This window comes from Staurois parvus, unplaced genomic scaffold (assembly GCF_062004578.1).
Source record: "Staurois parvus isolate SC_StPar_1 unplaced genomic scaffold, SC_StPar_1.0 ptg001249l, whole genome shotgun sequence".
NCBI classification, from domain to species: Eukaryota; Metazoa; Chordata; class Amphibia; order Anura; family Ranidae; genus Staurois; species Staurois parvus.
Window position 1 is genome coordinate 56135 of NW_028319045.1, and position 25433 is coordinate 81567.

Here is a 25433-nt window from a genome sequence, read left to right on the forward strand (position 1 = left end):
TGCTGAAAAAAGCAGTGCTTGTAATTAACTATAACATAGTACCTGCAGAAAATGGCATGAAAGCATCACTTTTCTTAAAAGTGCCATTCTCATTAAGGAAATGTCCAGGGTCAAATTTATCAGGGTCTTTGAACTGTTTTGGGTCCTTTAAGACAGAAGTTAAGATTGGAAGCACCAATGTTCCCTAAAATTTAAAAAGAAAACAATTAGTTAACTGGAAACAGATACAGGCAAGAATAATGGAAGCTTTAAAATGAAAGCGGTATTATAAGGCCTGGAAGGAATGCAGACTGTAGTTTAGGATATGACATTTTTTAGTTAGCAGCAGAAATAGGTTACCATAAAGTCATATTGTGGGCACTACAGGAAAAATAACAAAGAAAAATTCTCATCTCAACTTACCAACCAGCCTGCAACCAACCAAATTATCCTGTGTAATAGTTCACGTTAAGGGGTTTAGTTTGCACACATTTGCAAATACATGCATAAGCTGCAGAACCTCTTCCAGGCACCCCAGTATTCTGCAGTTCCTAACTTTATAGATTTTGAGAGCCTCCATAGTAGAAGCACATGTATAATAATGGATAGATTGAGTTCAAGTAAGCCTGGAGGAAACCTACCCCTCCTTAAAGGCACTGGGGTGCACTGGACAGCTGGAAATTGTTTTTCTTTGTTGTTACATGACATGTGTCACTTTTCCATGTGCTTCTTGCTGCAAAGGCCAGTTATAGGTTAGAACAGTTGCTGTTTGTTTGTACTGTTGATATATTGGTGAGGGGGCACACTAGACACCTTTGCTGCCATTGTACTATGTGCTGGGCGGTGGGCTCCTTCCAGGCTTACTTGATAGGACAGACCAAACAGGGACAGGGTCTTTTGGAGGGAACTGCAGGCCTCTTGCCTGTTTGACCATGGCCCTGGCATCCGAGGGGGCTGTAGTCTTTCGTTGATGCCTGGGGGACCTTTAGAGTAGCTTACTTTGGATCAAGTCCATGTCCCCCAAAACAAACAGATCTTGAGAATTGGAGGACCAGGATACAGTTTTGGGGCCTCTGTACCCAAACCAGCATTGACTGCTTCAAACCCCCCCCCCCCCAGACTCAGAGACTCTGTGAAGATGTTGATATAAGCAGCTTAAAAGAACCTCATGCTGTGGACTCTTGCTCTAATCTGTTTATTAGGATGGTATGTGTTTCCTATCTGCTTCCATTGTGTGCCTCCTAGGTGTGCATTCCCATTGTTAATTGAGCCACCTATTGTTTGTCTGTTGGCTAGTCCTCCTGGAGACTGATGTCAGCTTCACCTTGTTATCTAATCAGTGTGTGATGTTTTTCCTAATGTATAATATTTGTGTTTATTGTTCCTGTGGGCACTGCCCCTATTTCTGAAGTGTATAAAAACCTGTGTTTTCTGTTCAATAAAGTAGTTCCAGTTTGACATCTAAGCTAGTCTTGTTTAATATTGGGTGCAATGCCTGGCTATAATATCTTGATCCTGTGTCCCAGTGGTTAGGAAGTGGTTCTGTGACAAAATCGCCCAATCAGGGTGAGAGGAGTTCTGCCACAATTGACCTCAATCTATTCATTATTATGTGTTTCTACTTTGTTGCTCTCAAAATTTATAGAGTAAGGAAATGCATAATGCTGGGGTGCGGTGAAGAGGCTCTGCAGCTTATGCATGTATTTGCAAATGTGTGCAAATTAATCCCCTGTTTTTAATGTGATCTGTTAGACAAGATAATTCGGTTGGTTGCAGGCTGGTTGGTAAGTTGAGCTGGGAATTTTTATTTGTTGTTGTTTGCCACGCATCACTCTTCCTTTGTGCTCCTTGCTGCAAAGGCCTGTTATAGGTTGGGACAGTTACCGTTTGTTTGCACTACAGGAAAAGGGTTAAATGCTCATTTAGTCTAGGGCAGACATCACCAAATGGCGGACCGCAGTCCAGATCTGGACAGGGTTACTGTCCCATTCGGACCGGCAGCAGTCCCACCATTTAAGAGCTGGCTCTTCCGCTCAGCTGCTGTCACTTCTGTCATCCTTATCCAGCTGACATTGGAGGCAGGACAGCTCTGGATTTACGGCAGGAGGCACATCAGTATACAGTATGTACAATTTGCAAAGCTGCACAGATCTTTTTATTACCTAATGGGGCCCCTTGACTGTATAGCCTATTTTCTGAAAAGGGTGAATTTAACCTTTAACCTACTAAATGTTCTGTATTTTCAGGTGCTGCTGTGAGATACACTGTTCTTGTCTTGTATTCCCATTTAGGTCTTGGTCACCTGGTGGGATCCCAAGATGATCCGACTTTTAAAATTGATCTAAAGCCAAAACCTTTTTTTGGTGTAAGGGATGGTTAAAACTACTGATAAATGTTTTTTTTGTCTGATGATATCACGATTAGGCTCCCACCAACGGGTTTCCTTGCAAGTAATGTTCAGGGGACATTCACCTGTATTTATATATTCAACACTGATGCACTTTATTTGTGATTTAGGGATATTAAATAATATTTATGTATTTGGTTTAATACATTTTTGTTTGCATTGAAGTATGAGCACTTAAAAAGGACAGCTCACTTATTTTGCAGTTAATTTTAAGGGCATCTACTGCGCATCTATTACCAGACTTAAGGCCTGTACACACGATAAGAAAATCATACCAAAATCTTCGTACGAGGACCGATCGTCTAATAATCAGATTGTTAGTACACAGCTTTCGAGAGCCGATCATGACAATTCATGTGACAATATCCGGAGGGACAAGCACGAAAATGTATCTCGTACAATACCAGACCATACGATTTTCCTTTAATCAGTACAATAGTAGTCCAAAAATACAGTGCAAATACAATACAATACAATACAAGACATCACTTTTGAAATTCTTTTCTTTCGTACGAAAATTTTCATAAGTTTAGTACGCTCTTCATTTTCAATATGGAGACTAGCATGCTAAAAAAAACATATGAGCATTCAGACGATATTCTTATTGTGAATATGGGGCTTAAGGCCTGATCAGGGGCGGACTGGCAACTCATAGGGCCCCCGGGCAATAGGGGATCATGGGGCCCCTGTGTCCTTGCCCAAACTCAAAAAAGCCTATGAAAAAGGTACCAAGGGCATCTCATGGGGCCCCCTACTGACCCTGGGCCCTCGGGCAGTGCCCGAGTTTCCAAATGGTCAGTCCGCCCCTGGGCCTGATTAAATCACATACTAGATAAACAAAACCAAGAGACTTCTCAGATTATCTTGGAACTCTGAGAAGGGTACCTTTGGAATTTGATATCCTCTAAATGTGGTGTCCTTGTTGGTTGCATGAAGTAGTCCTGCTGGTATAATATCAGCAAATCTCTGGATCTCATGAATGACGGCATCTGTATATGGCATCTTATTTCTGTCCTCCATTGATGGACAGCGATGTCTGCCTATTATATTATCGATCTCTTTATGGATCCTCTCTGCAACACACAGAAGGTGAAGAGCATAACAAATTTAGGGTGTTATTGCATCTGTGTTCATTAATTTATGTGAGCTCAGTTATATGTATGCTTTGGAAATAACTAGTGTATTTTGCAACACCCAGCAAAGCCTAATAACAATTATGAGCCCCCAAAGGAGATGTCACACAGTAGATATTCATACTTCTATCTGCCGTAGGTTTTTCCCATGGGACCCCCCAGTGACCTCTCTTTGTGACATCTAGCTTTGTCAATCAGGACAATAGTGTAATTGGTCCATAAGTTAGGTCTAAATCAAGGACAGGTATTAGGGAAGCTGTTACCATATTCTATACACTTCCAGGGACTAGTGCTGAGAACAGAAGATGCAAAAAAAGAGTAGAATTGTAGGAAAGTCGCTTTTAACTTTAATTCCCCATCTAGCTATTCAGTAGTTCACTAGAATTTTTCAGCATCAATTGATCTTCATACAGTATAATAGTATAATATCTAAGGGCTTAAGTATAAAGTCTAAGCCCTTTCATCCCTTTTACCACCCCAGGCAACAAACACTGACATTGTGGTTTAGAAGTCAATAAACAAAAAAAATTTAAAATTTTATATTATTACATAATTGTTAGGGCTCCTATGCTCAATTGCTCTATATACTTAATTAAAAAAAAAACTTATATAAACTGTGATATTTTTTGTAGAATTACAAACCTTAAAGGATAAGTACACCTTTGGAACATGTTACATGTTCCACTCGTTTTTAAGGAGAAACAAGTAACATTTTCCCATAACCGCAGCCACGTCAGCTTTTATTGAGGGAGTTAATTTTATTCCAAGGTAGCCTATTTCCTTTTTTATCCAGATAAATGGGAACTATTTTTGTAAACTGAGCTTCTCTGATATTAAGAAATTGATATTTAAAATTTCTGACTGCCGGATTTATTTTCAGGATTTGATAATTCACCATACAATACTCTCATTAGGTTAGGCAATGCTATTCTAGGGTTAACAATATAGAACAACATATCATCTGCATATGCTGCCACCTTATGTTCCACTTTCCCTATCTTTATTCCTGCTATATCTACACACTTCCTTACCCTCGCCAGGATGGGTTCCAAGGACAGTACAAATAACAAAAGAGAGAGGGGGCATCCTTGTCTAGTACTGTTGTGCATTCTAAAAAACTGGTAGAGGGATCCATTGACCTTAACCGCCGCTGATGGGCCATTATACAACCTTTTTATCCATTTTAGCAATTTAGGCCCTATTCCTAGTGCCTCTAGCATGTCAAACATAAATCCCCAATTAACCCTATCAAAGGCCTTTTCGGCATCAATCAATAGGAGTATAGCTCACATTCTCTCTTAACTCTTTGTAAGAGGATCAAAAACCTCAAACCATTGTCCCTTTCTTCTCTTCCAGGAATGAAGCCCACCTGATCCAGATGTACCCGCTCCGGCATCAGCTCCTTCAGTCTCGTTGCCAGCTTAGCTTAGCTGGCAACGAGACTGCCATAGTGTGAACTGTCCTTCCCTTCTTTAAGAATGATCGCTATATAAGCTTACAATGACTCCCTCATTTCCAACCCCTCCCCTAGTGCATTTACATAGCTACACATTTTAAGGAAAGGAGATCTCTAAATTTTTTAAAATATCCCACAGTATATCCATCCGGACCCGGGCTTTTCCCTCCGGCCGTGTTCTTTAAAGCTAAATTAATTTCCTCTGGGATAATAGTTCTCTTAGGGGCCTCTAATGTTTCTTCTGCTAATCTTGGCAGCTCCACCTCACTTAAATATTTCTGCCTAATTCTTTTCTTTTCCTCCTCAGTTTCCTTTTGATTTCTGAGGCTCACGTCATACAGTTCACTATAATACTTTTGGAACCTGTTAGCGATATCAGTAGTGGCATATACTATTTCTCCCTTCTCAACCTTTTCTGTAAAATTTTTGGATCTCTTTTCCTTTAATCTCCTCATTAAGTATTAATATATTCTATTCCCCCACTAGTATCTTTCTTTTGAGACCCCATTAAGTATCCTCCTCGACTTTTGTTCCATGAGATCTTTTAACTCATCTCTCTTAAAAATGATCTTCTGATATACGTCTATTCCTATCTTCTTTTTATGTAACTGTTCCAACTTATAAAGCTCTTCTGTCACCATCTTTATTTTTTTCCCTCGTTCTTAACCTTTTCTCTATTTCAGGGTCCTGTATAAGCATCTCATTAAGTCTCCACATAGTTATTTTATCCTGGTCTGTTCCTACTCATAGTCTCATCGTGACAGGAGAGTGATCAGAAAAGGGCATGATCTCTACGTTGGAATTGCCCAACGACTCCAACTGTCTATGTTTGATCATTATATAGTCCAATCTTGAATATGAACCATGCACATGAGAGAAGAAGGTATAATCTCTTTCTTTTGGATGTTTCACTCTCCAAGCATCTGTCAGTTGGTATTGATATAATAACCTCTTCAATGATTTCAATTTGCTACCCCCCTCTTTCTGTGTGCCTGATGACGTATCCAACTGCGGATCCAGACACATTGAAATCTCCAGCCATGACTAGACTTCCTTTCCTAATTCAGAGTTTCCTTAACACACCCTTTAAGAATGTCACTGGGTGTTTATTCAGGCAGTAGATATTAGATAATGTGTATTCCAGTCTTTGTAATTTTTCCCTCAGGAATAGAAAACGACCCTCAGGATCTTCCAATCTACCCTCCAGGGAAAAGCTAATATTTTTTTAATGCCCAATTGATACTCCTTTGGCCCCTTTAATTGGTGAGTCAGCATAGCACCACACAGGATAATACTTCGAATATAATTTGACATTTGTATCATGGGTTATATGTGTCTCTTGAAGAAACACTACTTCTATGGAATTATTATTTCCCTGGGAGTAGGGGGGAGACTTGCCTCCTGTTCTTGAACCCCTCCTTGTCCGCTGGGTCCCGCTCTTCAGACTCACCCAGGCATATGTGCACAGTCTCCCAGGCCATCTCCACCTAGAGCACTCTCCTGCTTACCAGTCCCAGTGTCTTAAGGATAGAGAGTCCCCTCCTGCCGATGCTGCAGCCACCTTCCCGCGGTCCATTACACAACCAACTCTGGCTCCATCTGGCCTCCAGGCCGGTGCCTTCCTCAGTCCTGGCTCTACAGCTGTCACCTCTGTGTCCCAAGCACACGTCCTGGTACCACGCAGAGATCCAGGGCGGGCTTCACGGGGCAGGAACTATCAGCTGCATGCAGGCTAGGATCTGGGCAGTGGTCCGCTCCTCTCATGGTAGGTGTTATGATCCGCCAGGTGGTGCTGCTGGCTGTCCACTTGACAGACCTACCCAAAGCGTGGAGTCTAAGTCCCGGTCTGTGCTTTCACCAGGGCCCCTGATGGTGGGGATGGACTTGAATCAGACCAGGACCAGGTCACGACCTCTGAGCAGGCCTGCCAGCGGCAGGGGGAACCACTGGGGATGTATGGTACCGGAAGAGCCAGATGTGAGGAGGACGGCAGGGCCCAGCAGGATAGATTGCGAGCAGGGGACCCGTGGAGGAGGCGTGGTACAGAATCGGCAGGCGGAGAATCGTCAGGTCACTCGCAGGGTCAGCAGGAGAAGTCAGTCCGTAGATAGGTTTTAACAAGCCGGGGGTCAGGATGGGAGAGAGTAGAGTAGTCAGGACAATCCGGGTCAAAATGCAGGAGAGAGTAGAGTAGTAAGGACAATCCGGGTCAAAATGCAGGAGAGAGTAGAGTAGTCAGGGTCAATCAGGATCAAAAACTCAGGTACAGGATACAGGAACTCAGAAGACCTTGCGGCAATCAGTGACAGTGCAGGGCATCTTTAAATAGTGCGCCCTGCACTGTCATTGGCCGGCTAGGATGCGCCCCCGGCTGTCATTGGACGCCTGAGGCGCCCGCGGCTCTCTATCCGCCGCCAGTGCGCGTGCGCGGGGGAAGGTGCCGCGATCGGAGCCGCAATCCCTGACAGTAGGCACCCAGAGCTCCTCTCACACATGGCATCACAGTGCCATGTTCTGGCCCCTCCATCACCCAGTTCAAAAGGAGAACTTATCCTTTAAATGTCTTACTTCAAGACTATTGTGTTAAAGCAGAACTATAGGAAAAAAAAATTTTTATTTTGGGTATAGAAAAGGAGGGTTATAAGTCCTGTCAGATTTTTTTGCCATCTGTGTCTTATTGCAGAGATTTTCCTTCACTTCCTGTACCATAGCCAAATAGGAAATGAGAGGACATCCCTGCAAATAAGGGAAGCCATTATGGCCCCCAGGTTACCAGAACCAGTGTCTCCACTGGACGATTTCCCCTCTAATTTTCTGGGGACAACCCGAAATTTGGGATTTTCTTTTACTTTCACTTTTGATGATAATGATAAACAGGGCAAATAAAGAGGGTGAATCTCTCTAATGGGGCAGAGGTAGCAATAAAAACAGATATTCTAATCCATCTTTACTCTATCCAAAACTATAAAAAAAAAACCTTTTGCTTTAGCTATATTTTAAGCATTCAGGATTAAAGATGTATTGCATTCACTGAGAAAAATAAAAAACATTCTGTGAATGGCCCCTGAGCAAGCCAAGCAAGCAACCACTTGTGTTCACTATGCAGCAGGACAGCATTTGGCACAGAACCGGATAAAAAATGGTTACCTATGTTTTAATGGAGACTATAGCAGTGGTTTTCAGCTTCCTCAGGGATCACACAGGTATGGCATATGCATACTTTATTAGGTCCTGGCTGGAACAATGTAACTATGCTATAAAATGAATACCTGGAATTGAACTTTAATATCAAAGTGCTGACCAGGATGACCCGACTCTATGTCAATAAATCTAAACACAGATGAAGGATGCAAAGAAGATATATGACTAGCAACTGCACAAGCCTGTGGATCTGAAATAATTTCATCTGGAATGGAGACATCAGGCAACCTCCTTAGTAGAACCCCCTTATCACCCTCCAGCCTCAAAGCAGCCACTTGCTGCAATGGATATCATTTTTTCACTGGCAAACTATCACGTACCTGGTGTTGGAGGCCAATGGTAAGTGGGCTTTCCTTGCGGCTAAGCTCCAGACTCCCCTGTAAGTGGAACAGGAGGAGTCAGGCTCAAAGAAGCATGGACTGCCTGCAGAGATGTCCTGACTGCAGTTTTGTCAGATGAGATGTCCATATATACGTGGGGTGCTCAAGTCAAACCAGGACTTTTCATTTTACAGGAATAAAAAGGGATGCTAGCATGGCGGAACTACATGCAGTAGTAAGTGGCAAGCAGTGGTGTATGTATTTCATGTGCTGCTCAAGGCAACACTAAAAATGGGTGGTGAATACGCCACTGGTGACAAGCATGTCTTATTACTGATCACATGTCATGAGCCAGTCCAGAGACTGTTAATCAAGATGGCAGACAACAGTGTTAATAAGTGAATGGAACAGCACGTGGTGATGAAGCTCCTTGTGAATGAAGGCGTAAAACCCGTGGATAACTACAGAAGTCTTCAAGCTTAGTACGGTGATGAGACGCTCAGCTGCAGTAAGACATTTGAATGGTGTAAACATTTCAAAGATGGCCGTGCATCCATTAGTAATGATCCTGGCCGTGGTGGTTCCTAGCCCACAGCAGTCATTGCTATGAACATTTAGTGAGTGGAAGCCTGATCCTGGATAAACACTGCATAACCTGTCATGAAATCGCACAAGGGAGCATTTAAGCACTGATGACGAAGTGAACCAAGCTGTCCTAAGATGGTTCAGGCGTACTGACAAATCTTTCTGTGCCAAAGTTTTCCAGTCATTAGTTAAATGCTGGGTAAGTGTATAAATGTAGCAGGGGAGTATGCCAAAATATAAATGGATTTTTAACTCCTTGAAATTTGTTCTTTTATTACATAAACTCAGAAGTCCCAGTTTGATTTGAATGCATCTCGTATTTAGCTGAGGCACTAAGGTAGTGACTGCAGATAGGTGATGTCCATGGTAAGTAGCAGGTCTCAGGCAGAGCAGAAGTCAGGAGAGGAGCCAGAGGAAAGTCGAGGTACTGGTGTAGACATGAGCAAGCATAGTCAGGAGGATGGCCAGGGCAATACACAGGAGAGCAGGATACGTTCACCTTTTGGACAAAAATGTTAAATGCACATTTTTTTGCAGGTAAAAAAATGTGCATTTATTAATTTTGTCCAAAGGAGCCTGTAAAGTATTGCACAGCAGATCGCTGATGCCATGCAGGTTCCCTGCAGACCTCTCAGAATATCTGCTAGCCATACGGGATGTATAGTCAAGCAGATATTCTGACAGGAAGCTTCAATGAACTATGGGAGAAGCTATGGGAGCATGTTACATGTTCCACCCTAAAGACAGGTGGAACATGTGACATGTTCCAAAGGTTAGCTTATCCTTTAAAATAAGCCAAAGTCAGATCAAGAGGCAGGCAGAAGACAGGTCCAGGGGCAAGCCAAATAGGTAACAGATGCACTGGAGAGCCAAAGATCAATCAGAAATCACAGAGGGTGGCTAGCTCCCATTTGGCGCCAATCTACGCTGGGAGTGTGTGGGTCCTCCATTTTGCACCAGCGCGCATTCCTGCAGTCATGTAAAGAACTGGTAGGAATTCCAGGTCTTTGTGAGCCTCCGCTCCAAAAGAAGTTGTAATTTTATTGTTGGCTGTGAAAAACTTCCTACTACTGGGAATTTTTGCACATCAGATTGTTTGTGTGTGAGTTGCAGCAGGCAGTGTGTTTCGACAACACCAAAAGGTGTGTTCCAAGATCACTAGTTTGCAGAGAGTGGTTTGGACTGTTGCAGTACAGCAATGTCTGGATGATAACGGTCTTTGTCAACAGGCTTGGGCTTGGGTCAATGGCATCAGTTTGACATTAGAATTCATTGGTAGATGCATTTGACCTGCTTCTAGTGTGTTTGGCACTCCCATAGACTGGTATAGGAATGCAACACCCATTTGAAATTACCAAAAGCCCATTGACACGGGCCCTTACTATAGAAAGAGATTACCTTGTACTTCAGGGTATTTGAGTAGTATCAGGAAGCCATATCTCAGGGTCATACTTGTTGTCTCAGTCCCAGCAAAAAACAGATCATTTACTGTTCCTAGTAAGTTATCTCTCTTAAATTCTGTTTTGGGTTTGTTCTTTTCCTGAAAAATATTTTATAAGAATGTTAGCAGCCAAATAGGATATACAGCTACCACAATCTACATAATTTCAACAAATACCTTTTTTTCCTATCCGGTCCCCACCAATAATAAATGAGTTTCCTACTCTGGCTCATACTATTTTTCATTTTCTTCTGGGTATTGGTGGAGTATCAGAGTTAAAAAAAACTCTTAATCCTCCTTCCCCATTCACTGTTTCCCAGGAGTTTGGACAGCTAACATTTGGCAGAGGCACTGGAATCATCATGCACTTTTTTACTAGAATGCCCACATACTATTAATCAATCAATATGTTGCCAAGAATATCTTTTACAGTTTCAAAGTTCTTTAAAATGTGCAACGGTGCCACTTTATGTATATGTAGCGCTAGCCATGAAAGAACCACTTTTATGTTTTCCATGGGCTTCCCTTGCTTTGCCCCGCAGCTAGGCACAGTGTATTCCTTCAGCCAAATACACACATTTCTTCTCGCTCTCTTCAATGACCAGTCTAGGGGATGTTTGTTTTTGGAGTTTTATTGTAGAACTGGGTATAGGGATGGGGAATTGTAGTAGGATACTCCAAAATTCGAACTTATCACACTGAGGATATCTAGCTGATCTCTTAGTTGAGCAATTTTGAAGTCTTCGCTGAAGCAGTTAGCAGACTTCCCTTTATTTTGTAGCAACAAGTAGTTCAGGAGTAAGGAAAGTCCTTTTTTGTAGTAGTAGTAGTTACAGGGCAAAGCTCCTCAGGTATAAGCCAGTACGACAGACTGAGATAGCCCAAAGGTAAATTAGCTGAGCAAAGTCCTTTGCAGTAGCAAAACATGGACAAGCTCTTCAGAACATTAGACAGTGTTCCTTTGTTCCAGACCCACGCTGACTATCGAACACCAGGGGAGGTAGCTAGCACACAGTGTCCCCAAATTCCTCAATGTCAGTAGTCACAAGGCCCAAGGATAGAATGGTTGCCTCCTTCCAATCATCCAAGCGAAACCCTCCAGTGATAGCAGACAGGGTTTTGGCAGATAACTCCCCTCAGTCAGCTTACTGAAGAACCAGGGTCACTCTCTCTAACTTCAGGCCCTCAGGTAGACCCACCTGAGGCCGTATGGCAGGAAGTGCCAGGCTAGGCAGCCTGCCTCTAGCCTGACTTGGTACAATCCACAGTGAACCAAATGCAATATCTCCTGCGCTCCGGGACCCAGGCCGGTGGTGAGTAGATGGAATCAAACTCCAAAAAGGAAGGGACCACCGGCATAGACAAGGTCGTGCAGCTCCACATCAAGGCTGGGGAAGCCCAAACAAAACTGTGAAGGAGAACAACAAAAGAGAAGCGCACCAACCTCGCGCATTACCTCAGTAACCAAACATTTATTGAATAAAACAATGGTACTCACAAACAGCGAATAAAAACAAGCATGTAAGTCCTCAAGGGGACTTTAGAGGCAAGATGCCAATGCGAATTCCATCATGGAGGAAGCCACTCAGTACAGCTGACGCGTTTCGAAGGACATGCCTTCTTCCTCAGAGCTGACTGGACTGAGAGTGTGTGTTCCCATTTATGCCTCCAGACTGAAATAGGGCCCTCCTCTAAGGGTTGGGCTGTCCTGGGCAGGGAGGAGGGGCCTGGGTGTCAATCAATTGCAATACATGATCATCAAATTTTACATAGAACCATATAAAAATACAATATATATACATAAAGGGAAACAAATAGTGCTAAAAAATGCTAAAAAGTTCATTCATTAATAAATGCGGTTTGTGAATGCATTAATAAAAGTTATAAAATTCAAAAAATTCATTAATTGACTAATTGCAAATGTTTCATCATTATTATTATTGTCATTGCACTGACGGTCAAGTGCATGAAATATATGAAATATATGAAATATAGAAAAAGAGAGAGAGGACCTCCCGCAGTTGGATGAATCATTCCTGGCCAGTGATTTCACAATTGTTATCACAAAGAGGACAATGCAGCCAAAGTGTTTTGCTACACCTGGTAAGATCAATGGTGACAGTGTTGCTTTGAAAATATATATGATTGAACATAACTGTAGGAGGAGGAATTGCATTCATATGATCCAGCAAAGGGATGGCATCTAAGGATGGTGAGGGGGACGCAGTATGATCAAAACGAATCCGCATTACCTGTATTGTTGGTGTGTACTGATTGTTCAGCAGCAGAGGGAGAACTTGCCCACATGATGCGGCTATAGATGGAGTCGTTCGTGGAACGCACGCCGCTGTGGCGTGGCAGCAGAAGCGCATGCGCAGACCATCTCGCGCCTGCGCACTAGGACGGCATCAGCGCGATCACAATGGCACATAGCCAGTGCCCGATGCGCGCGCAGCAGACACCGCTGCTCAAACCCCACAGGGTCCCTAGTTCCTCCTCCCCTACTCGCTGCTGCCCGATCAGATGCACACCGAAGGAGTATGTGTGTATGTGTCTCCGGGTTGCCCACATGCAACAAATCGTTGGTGCAAATGCCAACTCCTCTAGCTGCAAATCCAACAACGACTCTCTACATAAAGAGTACTTTTAAAGTATACATGTGTATATATATGTGCGTACCTCCACAGCAATACCTAGGCACATGCACATGAATAAATTCGTTCATTGACCTAATTGAGAGAAAAAAACTATACATATACACATATATAGTGCAAAAGATATATATATATATATATATATATATATATATATATATATAAAATATAATAATAGCACAGTAAAAAATGGTAAGAGTAATAAAAATAAAAATAATAAGAGTAATCAAAATGGTAAACCAGTAAAATGGTAAACCAGTAAAATGCACACTAGTGCACACACCTATGGGAAACACCTACACCCATAACCACATATATAAATGTGTATACCTGTATATATACACATACACATATTATAAAAACATTGTGCAAATAATCTTTTCCACTAAAATTAAAATAATATTAATATTAATAGAAAGGCCACAAATACCCATTTATATTATATAACGGGATATACCGGCAAAGGGACATAGAGCCACACTCATAAATATGCACGCACATGTATATATACATACACATATACGTTCACCAGACATATCTCTCACCAGCTAAAGCTAGATGAGGGTATGTATTTCCAGGTCATCATTAAGGCCTCCAGGGGACAGGGTACCCAATGTGAAAATCCAAAAGCTTTCCCTCCTGGACAGTTCTTGATGTCTCCTCCCACTATCCAGGTCCCTAGTGATGGCCTCAATCCCGAAGACTTTCATACCAAGATAGTTGCTCGAATGTTTTTCTTTGAAATGGCGGGGGACTGAATACTTATCTTTCCCTAGTTTGATACTGCTCTTGTGCTCACAGATTCTGATCCTAAGGCACCGTGAAGTCCGACCCACGTATAATAGGCCACATGGACAGAGAATGCCATAGATGACAAAGGAGGTGCCACAATTGATAAATTGTTTGATGGGATACCTTTTCCCATCAGTACCTGTGAAATCTCGTTTTCGATGGCATATGACCTCACAAGTACCACAGTTAGAAATACCACATCTATAGCTGCCCTTTTGATCGAACAGAATTGACCAAGGGCCTGGGTTAACTGTTGTGGTTTTACGCACTCTACTTGGTGCTATTTGACTCCTGAGGTCTCTCGGTTTTCTAAAGATGAGTGTGGGCTTATCAGGAAGTGCATTCCCGAGATTGGGGTCGTTTTTCAGGATTTTCCAATTTCTGGATAGAATTTGTTTAATATGCCAGGACTTACTACTAAATCTGGTACAAAAGCGTGCTTCCTTATTGTTAAAAGTGAGAGTGGGTTTTTTGGAGAAATGTTCGGTGTCTGTAAGGACACTGGAGTCATACATCACTAAATATTTGTTGCAGGCTGCCTCTATAAGATTCTCCTTATAACCTTTTTCTTTGAATTTTTGTTTAAGGATAAGGCTCTGTTCAATATAATCATGTTTGAGCGTACATGTGCGTTTCAGCCTGCAAAACTGTCCAAAGGGGACATTCCGGATCCATTGGGGGTGATGGTTACTTTTAGCGTGAAGATAGGAATTACCTGCTGTCGGTTTGAAATGCGTTTTTGAGCAAATCACACCATTGCTCTCGTGTCTAAGTTCTAGATCCAAGAATACCAGTGTGTCGTTATCAATCACATGAGTGAAGGAAATGTTGTATGGATTATTTTTGCAGTGATTTAAAAATCCTTCAAGTTCTAGATCAGTACCCTTCCAGATAATAATGATATCATCTATGTATCTTCCGTACAGCACTAGGTTTGCGCTAAAGGGATTATTGCTCCAGATGTATTTATTTTCCCAAAAGCCCAGATCCAGGGCACTGCTATGGGAGCTCGTTTTGCTCCCAGTTATGCGAACATATTTATGGGCTTTTGGGAAAATAAATACATCTGGAGCAATAATCCCTTTAGCGCAAACCTAGTGCTGTACGGAAGATACATAGATGATATCATTATTATCTGGAAGGGTACTGATCTAGAACTTGAAGGATTTTTAAATCACTGCAAAAATAATCCATACAACATTTCCTTCACTCATGTGATTGATAACGACACACTGGTATTCTTGGATCTAGAACTTAGACACGAGAGCAATGGTGTGATTTGCTCAAAAACGCATTTCAAACCGACAGCAGGTAATTCCTATCTTCACGCTAAAAGTAACCATCACCCCCAATGGATCCGGAATGTCCCCTTTGGACAGTTTTGCAGGCTGAAACGCACATGTACGCTCAAACATGATTATATTGAACAGAGCCTTATCCTTAAACAAAAATTCAAAGAAAAAGGTTATAAGGAGAATCTTATAGAGGCAGCCTGCAACAAATATTTAGTGATGTATGACTCCAGTGTCCTTACAGACACCGAACATTTCTCCAAAAAACCCACTCTCACTTCTAACAATAAGGAAGCACGCTTTTGTACCAGATTTAGTAGTAAGTCCTGGCATATTAAACAAATTCTATCCAGAAATTGGAAAATCCTGAAAAACGACCCCAATCTCGGGAATGCACTTCCTGATAAGCCCACACTCATCTTTAGAAAACCGAGAGACCTCAGGAGTCAAATAGCACCAAGTAGAGTGCGTAAAACCACAACAGTTAACCCAGGCCCTTGGTCAATTCTGTTCGATCAAAAGGGCAGCTATAGATGTGGTATTTCTAACTGTGGTACTTGTGAGGTCATATGCCATCGAAAACGAGATTTCACAGGTACTGATGGGAAAAGGTATCCCATCAAACAATTTATCAATTGTGGCACCTCCTTTGTCATCTATGGCATTCTCTGTCCATGTGGCCTATTATACGTGGGTCGGACTTCACGGTGCCTTAGGATCAGAATCTGTGAGCACAAGAGCAGTATCAAACTAGGGAAAGATAAGTATTCAGTCCCCCGCCATTTCAAAGAAAAACATTCGAGCAACTATCTTGGTATGAAAGTGTTCGGGATTGAGGCCATCACTAGGGACCTGGATAGTGGGAGGAGACATCAAGAACTGTCCAGGAGGGAAAGCTTTTGGATTTTCACATTGGGTACCCTGTCCCCTGGAGGCCTTAATGATGACCTGGAAATACATACCCTCATCTAGCTTTAGCTGGTGAGAGATATGTCTGGTGAACGTATATGTGTATGTATATATACATGTGCGTGCATATTTATGAGTGTGGCTCTATGTCCCTTTGCCGGTATATCCCGTTATATAATATAAATGGGTATTTGTGGCCTTTCTATTAATATTAATATTATTTTAATTTTAGTGGAAAAGATTATTTGCACAATGTTTTTATAATATGTGTATGTGTATATATACAGGTATACACATTTATATATGTGGTTATGGGTGTAGGTGTTTCCCATAGGTGTGTGCACTAGTGTGCATTTTACTGGTTTACCATTTTACTGGTTTACCATTTTGATTACTCTTATTATTTTTATTTTTATTACTCTTACCATTTTTTACTGTGCTATTATTATATTTTATATATATATATATATATATATATATATATATATATATATCTTTTGCACTATATATGTGTATATGTATAGTTTTTTTCTCTCAATTAGGTCAATGAACGAATTTATTCATGTGCATGTGCCTAGGTATTGCTGTGGAGGTACGCACATATATATACACATGTATACTTTAAAAGTACTCTTTATGTAGAGAGTCGTTGTTGGATTTGCAGCTAGAGGAGTTGGCATTTGCACCAACGATTTGTTGCATGTGGGCAACCCGGAGACACATACACACATACTCCTTCGGTGTGCATCTGATCGGGCAGCAGCGAGTAGGGGAGGAGGAACTAGGGACCCTGTGGGGTTTGAGCAGCGGTGTCTGCTGCGCGCGCATCGGGCACTGGCTATGTGCCATTGTGATCGCGCTGATGCCGTCCTAGTGCGCAGGCGCGAGATGGTCTGCGCATGCGCTTCTGCTGCCACGCCACAGCGGCGTGCGTTCCACGAACGACTCCATCTATAGCCGCATCATGTGGGCAAGTTCTCCCTCTGCTGCTGAACAATCAGTACACACCAACAATACAGGTAATGCGGATTCGTTTTGATCATACTGCGTCCCCCTCACCATCCTTAGATGCCATCCCTTTGCTGGATCATATGAATGCAATTCCTCCTCCTACAGTTATGTTCAATCATATATATTTTCAAAGCAACACTGTCACCATTGATCTTACCAGGTGTAGCAAAACACTTTGGCTGCATTGTCCTCTTTGTGATAACAATTGTGAAATCACTGGCCAGGAATGATTCATCCAACTGCGGGAGGTCCTCTCTCTCTTTTTCTATATTTCATATATTTCATATATTTCATGCACTTGACCGTCAGTGCAATGACAATAATAATAATGATGAAACATTTGCAATTAGTCAATTAATGAATTTTTTGAATTTTATAACTTTTATTAATGCATTCACAAACCGCATTTATTAATGAATGAACTTTTTAGCATTTTTTAGCACTATTTGTTTCCCTTTATGTATATATATTGTATTTTTATATGGTTCTATGTAAAATTTGATGATCATGTATTGCAATTGATTGACACCCAGGTCCCTCCTCCCTGCCCAGGACAGCCCAACCCTTAGGGGAGGGCCCTATTTCAGTCTGGAGGCATAAATGGGAACACACACTCTCAGTCCAGTCAGCTCTGAGGAAGAAGGCATGTCCTTCGAAACGCGTCAGCTGTACTGAGTGGCTTCCTCCATGATGGGATTCGCATTGGCATCTTGCCTCTAAAGTCCCCTTGAGGACTTACATGCTTGTTTTTATTCGCTGTTTGTGAGTACCATTGTTTTATTCAATAAATGTTTGGTTACTGAGGTAATGCGCAAGGTTGGTGCGCTTCTCTTTTGTTGTTCTCCTTCACAGTTGGTACAATCCACTCCTGGGAAAGACACTGCACCCATGTGATCTCAGAATATAGATACTACTTCCAGCATGCAATGGGACTGACTTCCCCTGCAATTGGCCAAGGCTGTGTTTATATTCATGCTGTTAATTTACCTACTTGGCAGAATATCACACTGATATTACCTGACTGCCTCTCTGGTAAGCAGAGAAACACAGCTTTGCTTAACCTAACTATACACATCCTAGCACCTAACTAGGAGGGTGCTACTTATACGTTACAGTATGATATAATTTGGCAATTTTGTATTTCTTACAAACATTTGCAGTAAAACATTCTTGCAATCATTGCAGTAAAAGCTGAACTAACCCTTTAAAACATTAATTTCATTAGAAAAGAGATCAGATTCTAAACCAAGAATTGAAAACAATCTCACCTCTTCCATTTTAATGAGGAAGCAATCTATGAAGTCACGAGGGCAGTTCTCATCCAATGTTTCCTTGTGAGCTTCCACCATATCCAGTAGAAACTGTTTAAGCTTTTCAAAATTTTGGAAAATTTTCTGGTGGGGGCCAGGGATATGTTTCATTAAGGTTGGGAACAGATTCAGAAACTGAAATAGATTTTTAATTCAGGCATTAAATAATGAACAATATATCTCCTTTACATTGCAAACATTTCATAACATAATACTGAACTTTATTGCGACAGATCTCTAGTACCTCGAGTTTCCCTATCCTTTACTAAAACCGGCTGCAGATAGATCAAATCTCGGCTGGTTCATCAGGAACAAGCCAAAATTCGATCCATCTATGGGCAGGCTGGTTGTACCCAAGTCGATCCATTTTGAAACAACCAGCCTGTCGGATTTTTTACATGCGACTACCGCCAGGAGGTAATTATTGTGTTCTGCTGGTCCGGAAGGCTCCCTGCTGGCAAACCACAATAGTGCTGCAGAAGGGATTCCCGCATCAACAGTGGTGAAAGGAAAGAAAATCACATAACCTATGGACTGGTTATCCACTTGAGCTGTGGAAGGTTTCACCCTCTTCATGTCTAGACCATTGTTTTCCAATTTAGCGCTACGCTACTTTAAATGGTAACTATGCAATGCTGTATCCAAACAAAATTTATATTATTTTTTTCATATAAACAGGGTTTTCTTTTGGTGGTATTTGATCACCATTAGGTTTTTTTTTGTATAAATGAAAAAAAGCGCCCAGATTTTTGAAAAAAAAAAAAGATTTTTTTACTTTCAGCTATAAAACATATCCATTAAAAAATAAACTAAAATCTAATTTCTTTATAAATGTGGGTCAAATTGTATTCTGCTACATGTCTTTTGTAAAAACAAAATCTCAATAAGTGTATATTGTGACATGGGGGATGATTAGCTCTAGTGGTAGATGCTTTCCAAGTGAGTCCACGCTAGTCAGAAACTCTTTTTCAGGGCTTGGTAGCCCGCTTTTATTAAAAGGCAAGAAACAAAAAAAACACAAAAGTTCAAAATAAGATTTCCCACACAGGGGTTCTTCTCCAGTGGTAAATACAAATGAAAAATGCTAAGCCTCCTGGCTACTCCTTATTAGCACTGCTGGTCAGCAGTATCTCTGCTGGTATGGGTCTCCCAGACCACTGGCTATTCCTGGCACACTACCTCGGACTTCTTTAGTGACACAGCCCTGAGCCCTTTTGATGCACACAGCATCCGTCTCACACAGAGACTCACAATGGCAGCCACTGCTCCAATTGCACTCCACTCCCCCCTGCAACTCTCAGCAAACCATCATTATAAGGGCTGTGAGCACCTGGGCCCACGCCCTACTGGTTGACTACAAAACCTGGACACTGGATTGGAGATTTATTCCCTCCCAAGGCACTGTGAAATCTCCAAACTATGGAGCCCCATTCAGAAATATCAATATCTGGAGAAACCTGCAACAGCAGTTTTCTCCACTCGAAATCTATGCTCCGCAGTTCTGCTCTTTGCACATGTGCAAACCCTGTGTCCGTTTCCTGACCATCTCTATCCATTTTCATTCTGTGACAGGGCCCTGTACTGTTACAGTATTATTATTATTATTATTATTATTATTATTAAAGTTGTAGTGTCTACAAAGTATGGCATATACAGTATATTGGAATTTTCTGTAAAGTAATAAAGGCAGTGATCAGCAACTTATAATGGGATTGTGATAGTGCAGCGGGCAATCTGACACTAACTGATACTGGGGGGAACTGCCTAACTGCCACTGACATCACCAGTGATAATATTACAGTGATCAGTGATAATTCTATACATTTTCGCTGTACTAATTACACTGGCTGGGAAGGGTTTAACATCTAGGGCGATCAAAGGTGTTATATGTGTGCCTAATGATATCTAATGTGTGTATTATGTGCTGCTTTTACTAAGACATCTCTTTGTTTATCATCCCTGCTCACAGTTTTTAGACTAAATGGGGCTGATTTACTAAAACTGGAGAGTGCAAAATCTGGTGCAAACTAATCAGCTTCCAGGTTTTTTTTGTCAAAGCTTCATTGAACAAGCTGAAGTTATAAGCTGCTTGGCTGCCATACACAGCTGCACCAGTTTGTGCACGCGCCACTTTTAGTAAATAAAGCCCAATGGAGCTTTGATTGCTTCACAGTTCTGAAGCAGCCCTCTCTGTTGGTCATGGTGACCATTGCCTCCAGTACAGAAGGTGATGGCAAAGCCAAAATATCTGACTTGTCACAAAGATGAGATGAAATCTTTCAATTAGGAAATCAGTTCTGGTGACAAGAAGGAATATTCCCTCTCATTGCAGAAACTTTCTGTCATATTTCTGAAACAGGAAGTGAATGGGAATCTCTCTAATGGAAAACAAAGAGCATAAGAAATACCATCAGGAATTTTAACTATTCCCTACTCTATCCAAAACTAAAATAGGTTTAGATTTATGCCACACAATATTAGTACAGCAGTTTATCATCTTCTATTTTCATAAAAAATAAATTCAAATTAATTTAGTGCACACAAGCACAATATAATGTCCAATTTCTGGTAAAATATAAAAGATGAGGTCACATTATGTAAATATATACCAAACATATCAAGTCTCAATATTATGTTTGCCAGTGAAACAGCAAAAAGCTACAGTACCCAAAATTGCCCACATTAAAAGCCTTTACAGCTCATCAGTTTAGAGGTAACAGTAAATGTTGGAATATTGCTCCCACGTCAGCATGCATAGTGATACCTAATATGTGTGGCGCTATTCTTGTTTCCATATGCTAATGTTCATTTGCATACATATGGCCTTGTATGTGGGGCAGGAGGCTTTATCGGCTTCCCGTCCGCTCTATAGCAGAAGTACTGCTACAGGGCGGCACAGCTGCATAAAATCATGTATTTATACATGATTTCGCATTTCCGGGTAGGGGGGCACACACGAGCCCTACCCGTGCCACCATTCGTGGCCACGGCTGTCAGTTACCAGGTTACAGTGAAGCACAAACACAGCCACACAGTGTAAAACAGCACACAGTTAACCCTTTGATCACCCCACATGTTAACCCCTTCCTGCCCAGTGCCATTAGTACAGTGTCAGTGCTTTTTATTAGCACTGATCACTGTATTGTTGTCACTGGGGATGTCAATGACACCAACTCAGTTCCCCTCAGTGTCATAATACCTGCCACAGTCCCGCTATAAGTCGCTGATCGCCACCATTACTAGTAAAAGTTTAAAAAAAAAATTAAAATCCCAGTATATATACCTCCATTTGTAAACACTATAAATTTCATGTAAACCAATTAATTTACATGCATTGGGATTTTTTTGTAGCAAAGATATGTAGCAGAATAAATTTTGGCCTAAATTTATGCCAAAATTTGATTTTTACATTTTTTTTTAATTGGACATGTTTAATAGCAAAAAGTCAAAAATATTGTTTTTTTCTCAAAATTATCGGCTTTTTTTTTATAAAGCAAAAAATAAAAAGCACACAGGCAATAAAATACCACTGAAAGAAAGCTCTATTTGTGGGATAAAAAAGGACATAAATTTCATTTGGGTGCAGTGTTGCATGATCTTACAATTGTCAGTTAAAGTAACGCAAAAAATGGCCTGGTCAGGAAGGGGGGTAAATCCTCAGGAGGGCAAGTGGTTAAAAATGTTATTTTGTTTTTTTTTTTAATTTTACTTTACTAAACTTTAAATGTGAAAACGTTTTTCATCCTAACTTTATTGCTATCACAAGAGGACTGAAAAGCACCTTATGTTATACAGTAGAATGGTGCAGATGACAGGTTCTCTTTAAGGGGGCATCGGGGATATTTTAGATCCCTAATGCCACTAATGCACTCCTTTGAACCTAAGACAGCACATACATCACAGCTCTAAAACCGTAAGTGATCAAAGCTCATTGCTCTCGAGTCCATTCTAGCTAGGGGAGATCAGCGAACAGATTTTTACTGGGCTCCCTCAGCTCTCACAGCTGACACCCGCCATGGATGTCCCAGGCTACATGTTGGGAATTGGGGGGGGGGTCAGCCGGAGGGTGGCACTTTACTGCCCACAGCAACCAATGCCCCAAGTCACCAATATCACTTCCAAAAGTAAGGTGAAAGTCAGCAAAGAAAATGAAGCTGAGATTCCTGCTGTTATAGCAGTGTATATGCCAGCACTACTGTGAGAGAGCGGATCTTGACCAAAAGAAAACAAGCATGTACCCACTATTAATTTCCCTTTTGTTTATTTGCTTTGAAGCTCTAGCAACAAGGATTCCTCCCCCACCATTGCCCCATTAATAATGTCATCCCTAGTATTCAGTGGCAAATCACTCTTGACATACATGCACACTCCTTCCCACCTTCTAACTACCCTATCTTCAATACAGGGCGTACTCCTATACAGTCGCAAGCCAGTCATGTGTGCTGTCAAACCAGCTCTCTGGTACTCCCACAAAGTCAAAATCACCCTCATGCATCAGTAGTTCCATTTCTTTTATTTTGTTCAAACTTCTAGCATTAGTGAACAAGCCTTTTTGTTTTGTATGACCACATGTTATTTTATCCCTGCTTGTTCTGAGGCTGCAGTAGGATTCTGCCATCCCACATGTGTTGGTCTTAGGTATTCCAGGTAAATTGACCACAGTAGCAATTTCTGTCTTTGTTCACTAACTGGAAAAGCTTCCTCTGATCTCTCCCCGACTCCTAGTTTAAAAGTTCCTCTAACTTTATGGCCATCCTCAGGGGCGGACTGACAACTCATGGGGCCCCAGGCAATAGGGGATCATGGGGCCCTTGTGTCCTTGCCCAAACTCAAAAAAGCCTATGAAAAAGGTACCAGAGGCATCTCATGGGGCCCCCTACTGACCCCGGGCCCAGAGCTGTACCCTCTCCATTTAGGTGCAGTCAGTCCCTGTTAGAGAGCTGGTAATCGACTAAAAAGTCACCTCACTTCTCCAGGAACCCCAAACCCTCCTTCCTGCTCCAGATCCTCCGTTTCTTGTTAAATTCCCTAAGCTTCTGCTACCTCTTTGGTGTGGCTCAAGGTACAGGCAGTATTTCTGAGAATACCACCCTGAAGGTCATTTTATTCAATATAGCTCTCAAGTCCCTGTAATACCATGACAGCTAGGTCCTCCCCAGTCCCACCCAACAATCTGTCGATCCAATCCACAATGTGCCAAGTCTCAGTGCCTGGGTAAACAACATAGCATTCTGTGATCACGGTCTTTGGCACAGTTGACCTATCTGTCCTTCTAATAACTGAGTTCCCTACCACCAGTATCTGTCTAACCTTGCCTGTATTCATGCTCCCATCCTCACCATAGAAGTCATTCCCCTAGCAGCTAGGGGAGGACGTCTGCTCCAGCAAGGCCACCCTTGAGCTGATATCCCCAACGTTATGCAACCTGGCATGTTGTTATTGGGAAGTGCCAACCCAGGACGTGCCTTCCTAAGGCTCTTCCCCTCCTTCTAAATGTAACCCAGCTGCTTTCCTTTGGCTCCTGCACCTCCATAACTCTACCCCCCTCTATACTGGCCCCAGGCAGCACCTGATGTGTAAGGTCCAAACTCCTTTACAGGTTGTTGATGCTTTGCAATGTTGCCAGCTGATTCTTTAGATCCAGGATCTGGGTTTCCAAAGAAATAACTAGCTCACATCTCGCACAGCAGTATTCACCCTCGAGCGGTTCTTCAAGGAACGTGTACATGGAGCAAGATATGCACTGGTCACATCACCACTTCTGTTGGACATTTCACCCGCTACCCTAATGGGAATAATCCAGGAAAAGTTAGGAATTAATTTATATAATTTGTTGTTAAACTTACTTCTTACCTTTATCCTAATCTGAGCACTATCTGTTTTCTTACTTGTTTGGGATCTCTTGCTCCCTGATAACAGTGCCCCTGGTGTCCTTTTTTCCTGTTCCTCCCTTACTGATCACTAGGCCCCCCATTGTCTTCTCCTCCTGATCCTACACACTGATTGCAAGTCCCCTGGTGTCTTCCCCATCCACTGATCACCCAGCCCATGCCGTCCTCTCCTCCTGTTCCTGCTCACTGATCACACCACCCTTATCATCTTTTCCTCCTGCTTCTGCTCACTGATCACACAGCCCCAGAGACCTCTCTTCCTGTTCTTGCTCACTGGTCTCATGGCGTCCTCTCCTCCTGCTCAGTATCATATAACCCCTGTTGTCTCCTCCTGCTCTCACTCGCAGTGCCTCTGTACAACCTATGCCTCAGTACCAACAGTGCTCCATTACTCAATGTCTCATCTCCATTACATGGAGGATTGATGGGATTAGTATTATTATTACACAGGATTTATATAGCGCCAACAGTTTGCTCAACTCTTTACAATATAATGGGAGACAATACAGCAACAATACAGTTCAATACAAGAGGGATTTGAGGGCCCTGCTCCTTGGAGCTTACAATCTAGGAAGGAGGGGCTAGTGGTACAAAAGGTAGTAACTGTGGGGATGGACTGGTTGGAAGAGTAGAAGATTCCAGTATTAGCTGATAGCAGGATAGGCTTCCCTGAAGAGATAGGTTTTCAGAGATCGCCTAAAAGTGAGCAGAGTAGGCGATAGTCTGATAAATTGGGGTAGAGAGTTCCAGAGGATGGGGGAAGCTCTGGAGAAGTCCTGGAGACGAGCATGGGAGGAGAATACAAGGAGCTAGAGAGTAGGAGGCCTTGCGAGGAGTGGAGAGTACGGTTTGGGTGATATTTAGAGACAAGATCGGTGATGTAATTTGGGGCAGAGTTATAAATGGCTTTATACGTTATTGTTAGCGTTTTGAATTTTATCCGTTGAGCAACGGGAACCCAGTGGAGGGACTGGCAGAGAGGGGTGGCAGATACAGAACGGTTAGTAAGGTGGATGATTCTGGCAGCAGCATTCATGATAGACTGAAGAGGG

At 42.1% G+C, this 25433-nt stretch overlaps 1 protein-coding gene across 2 annotated transcripts in view; it reads right to left on the reverse strand.

Moving 5' to 3' along the window:
- LOC149437897 (cytochrome P450 2H2-like) overlaps positions 1-25433 on the reverse strand; it is a 42300-nt gene that overhangs the window by 2416 nt on the left and 14451 nt on the right. For both annotated transcript variants that reach the window (XM_089660494.1, XM_089660495.1), the window contains exons 5-8: positions 18449-18625; positions 10480-10621; positions 3272-3459; positions 43-184 (exon numbers count right to left, since the gene is read on the reverse strand). In XM_089660494.1, the coding sequence (XP_089516620.1) occupies positions 43-184; positions 3272-3459; positions 10480-10621; positions 18449-18625 (649 nt within the window). The remainder of the gene's footprint in view (positions 1-42; positions 185-3271; positions 3460-10479; positions 10622-18448; positions 18626-25433) is intronic.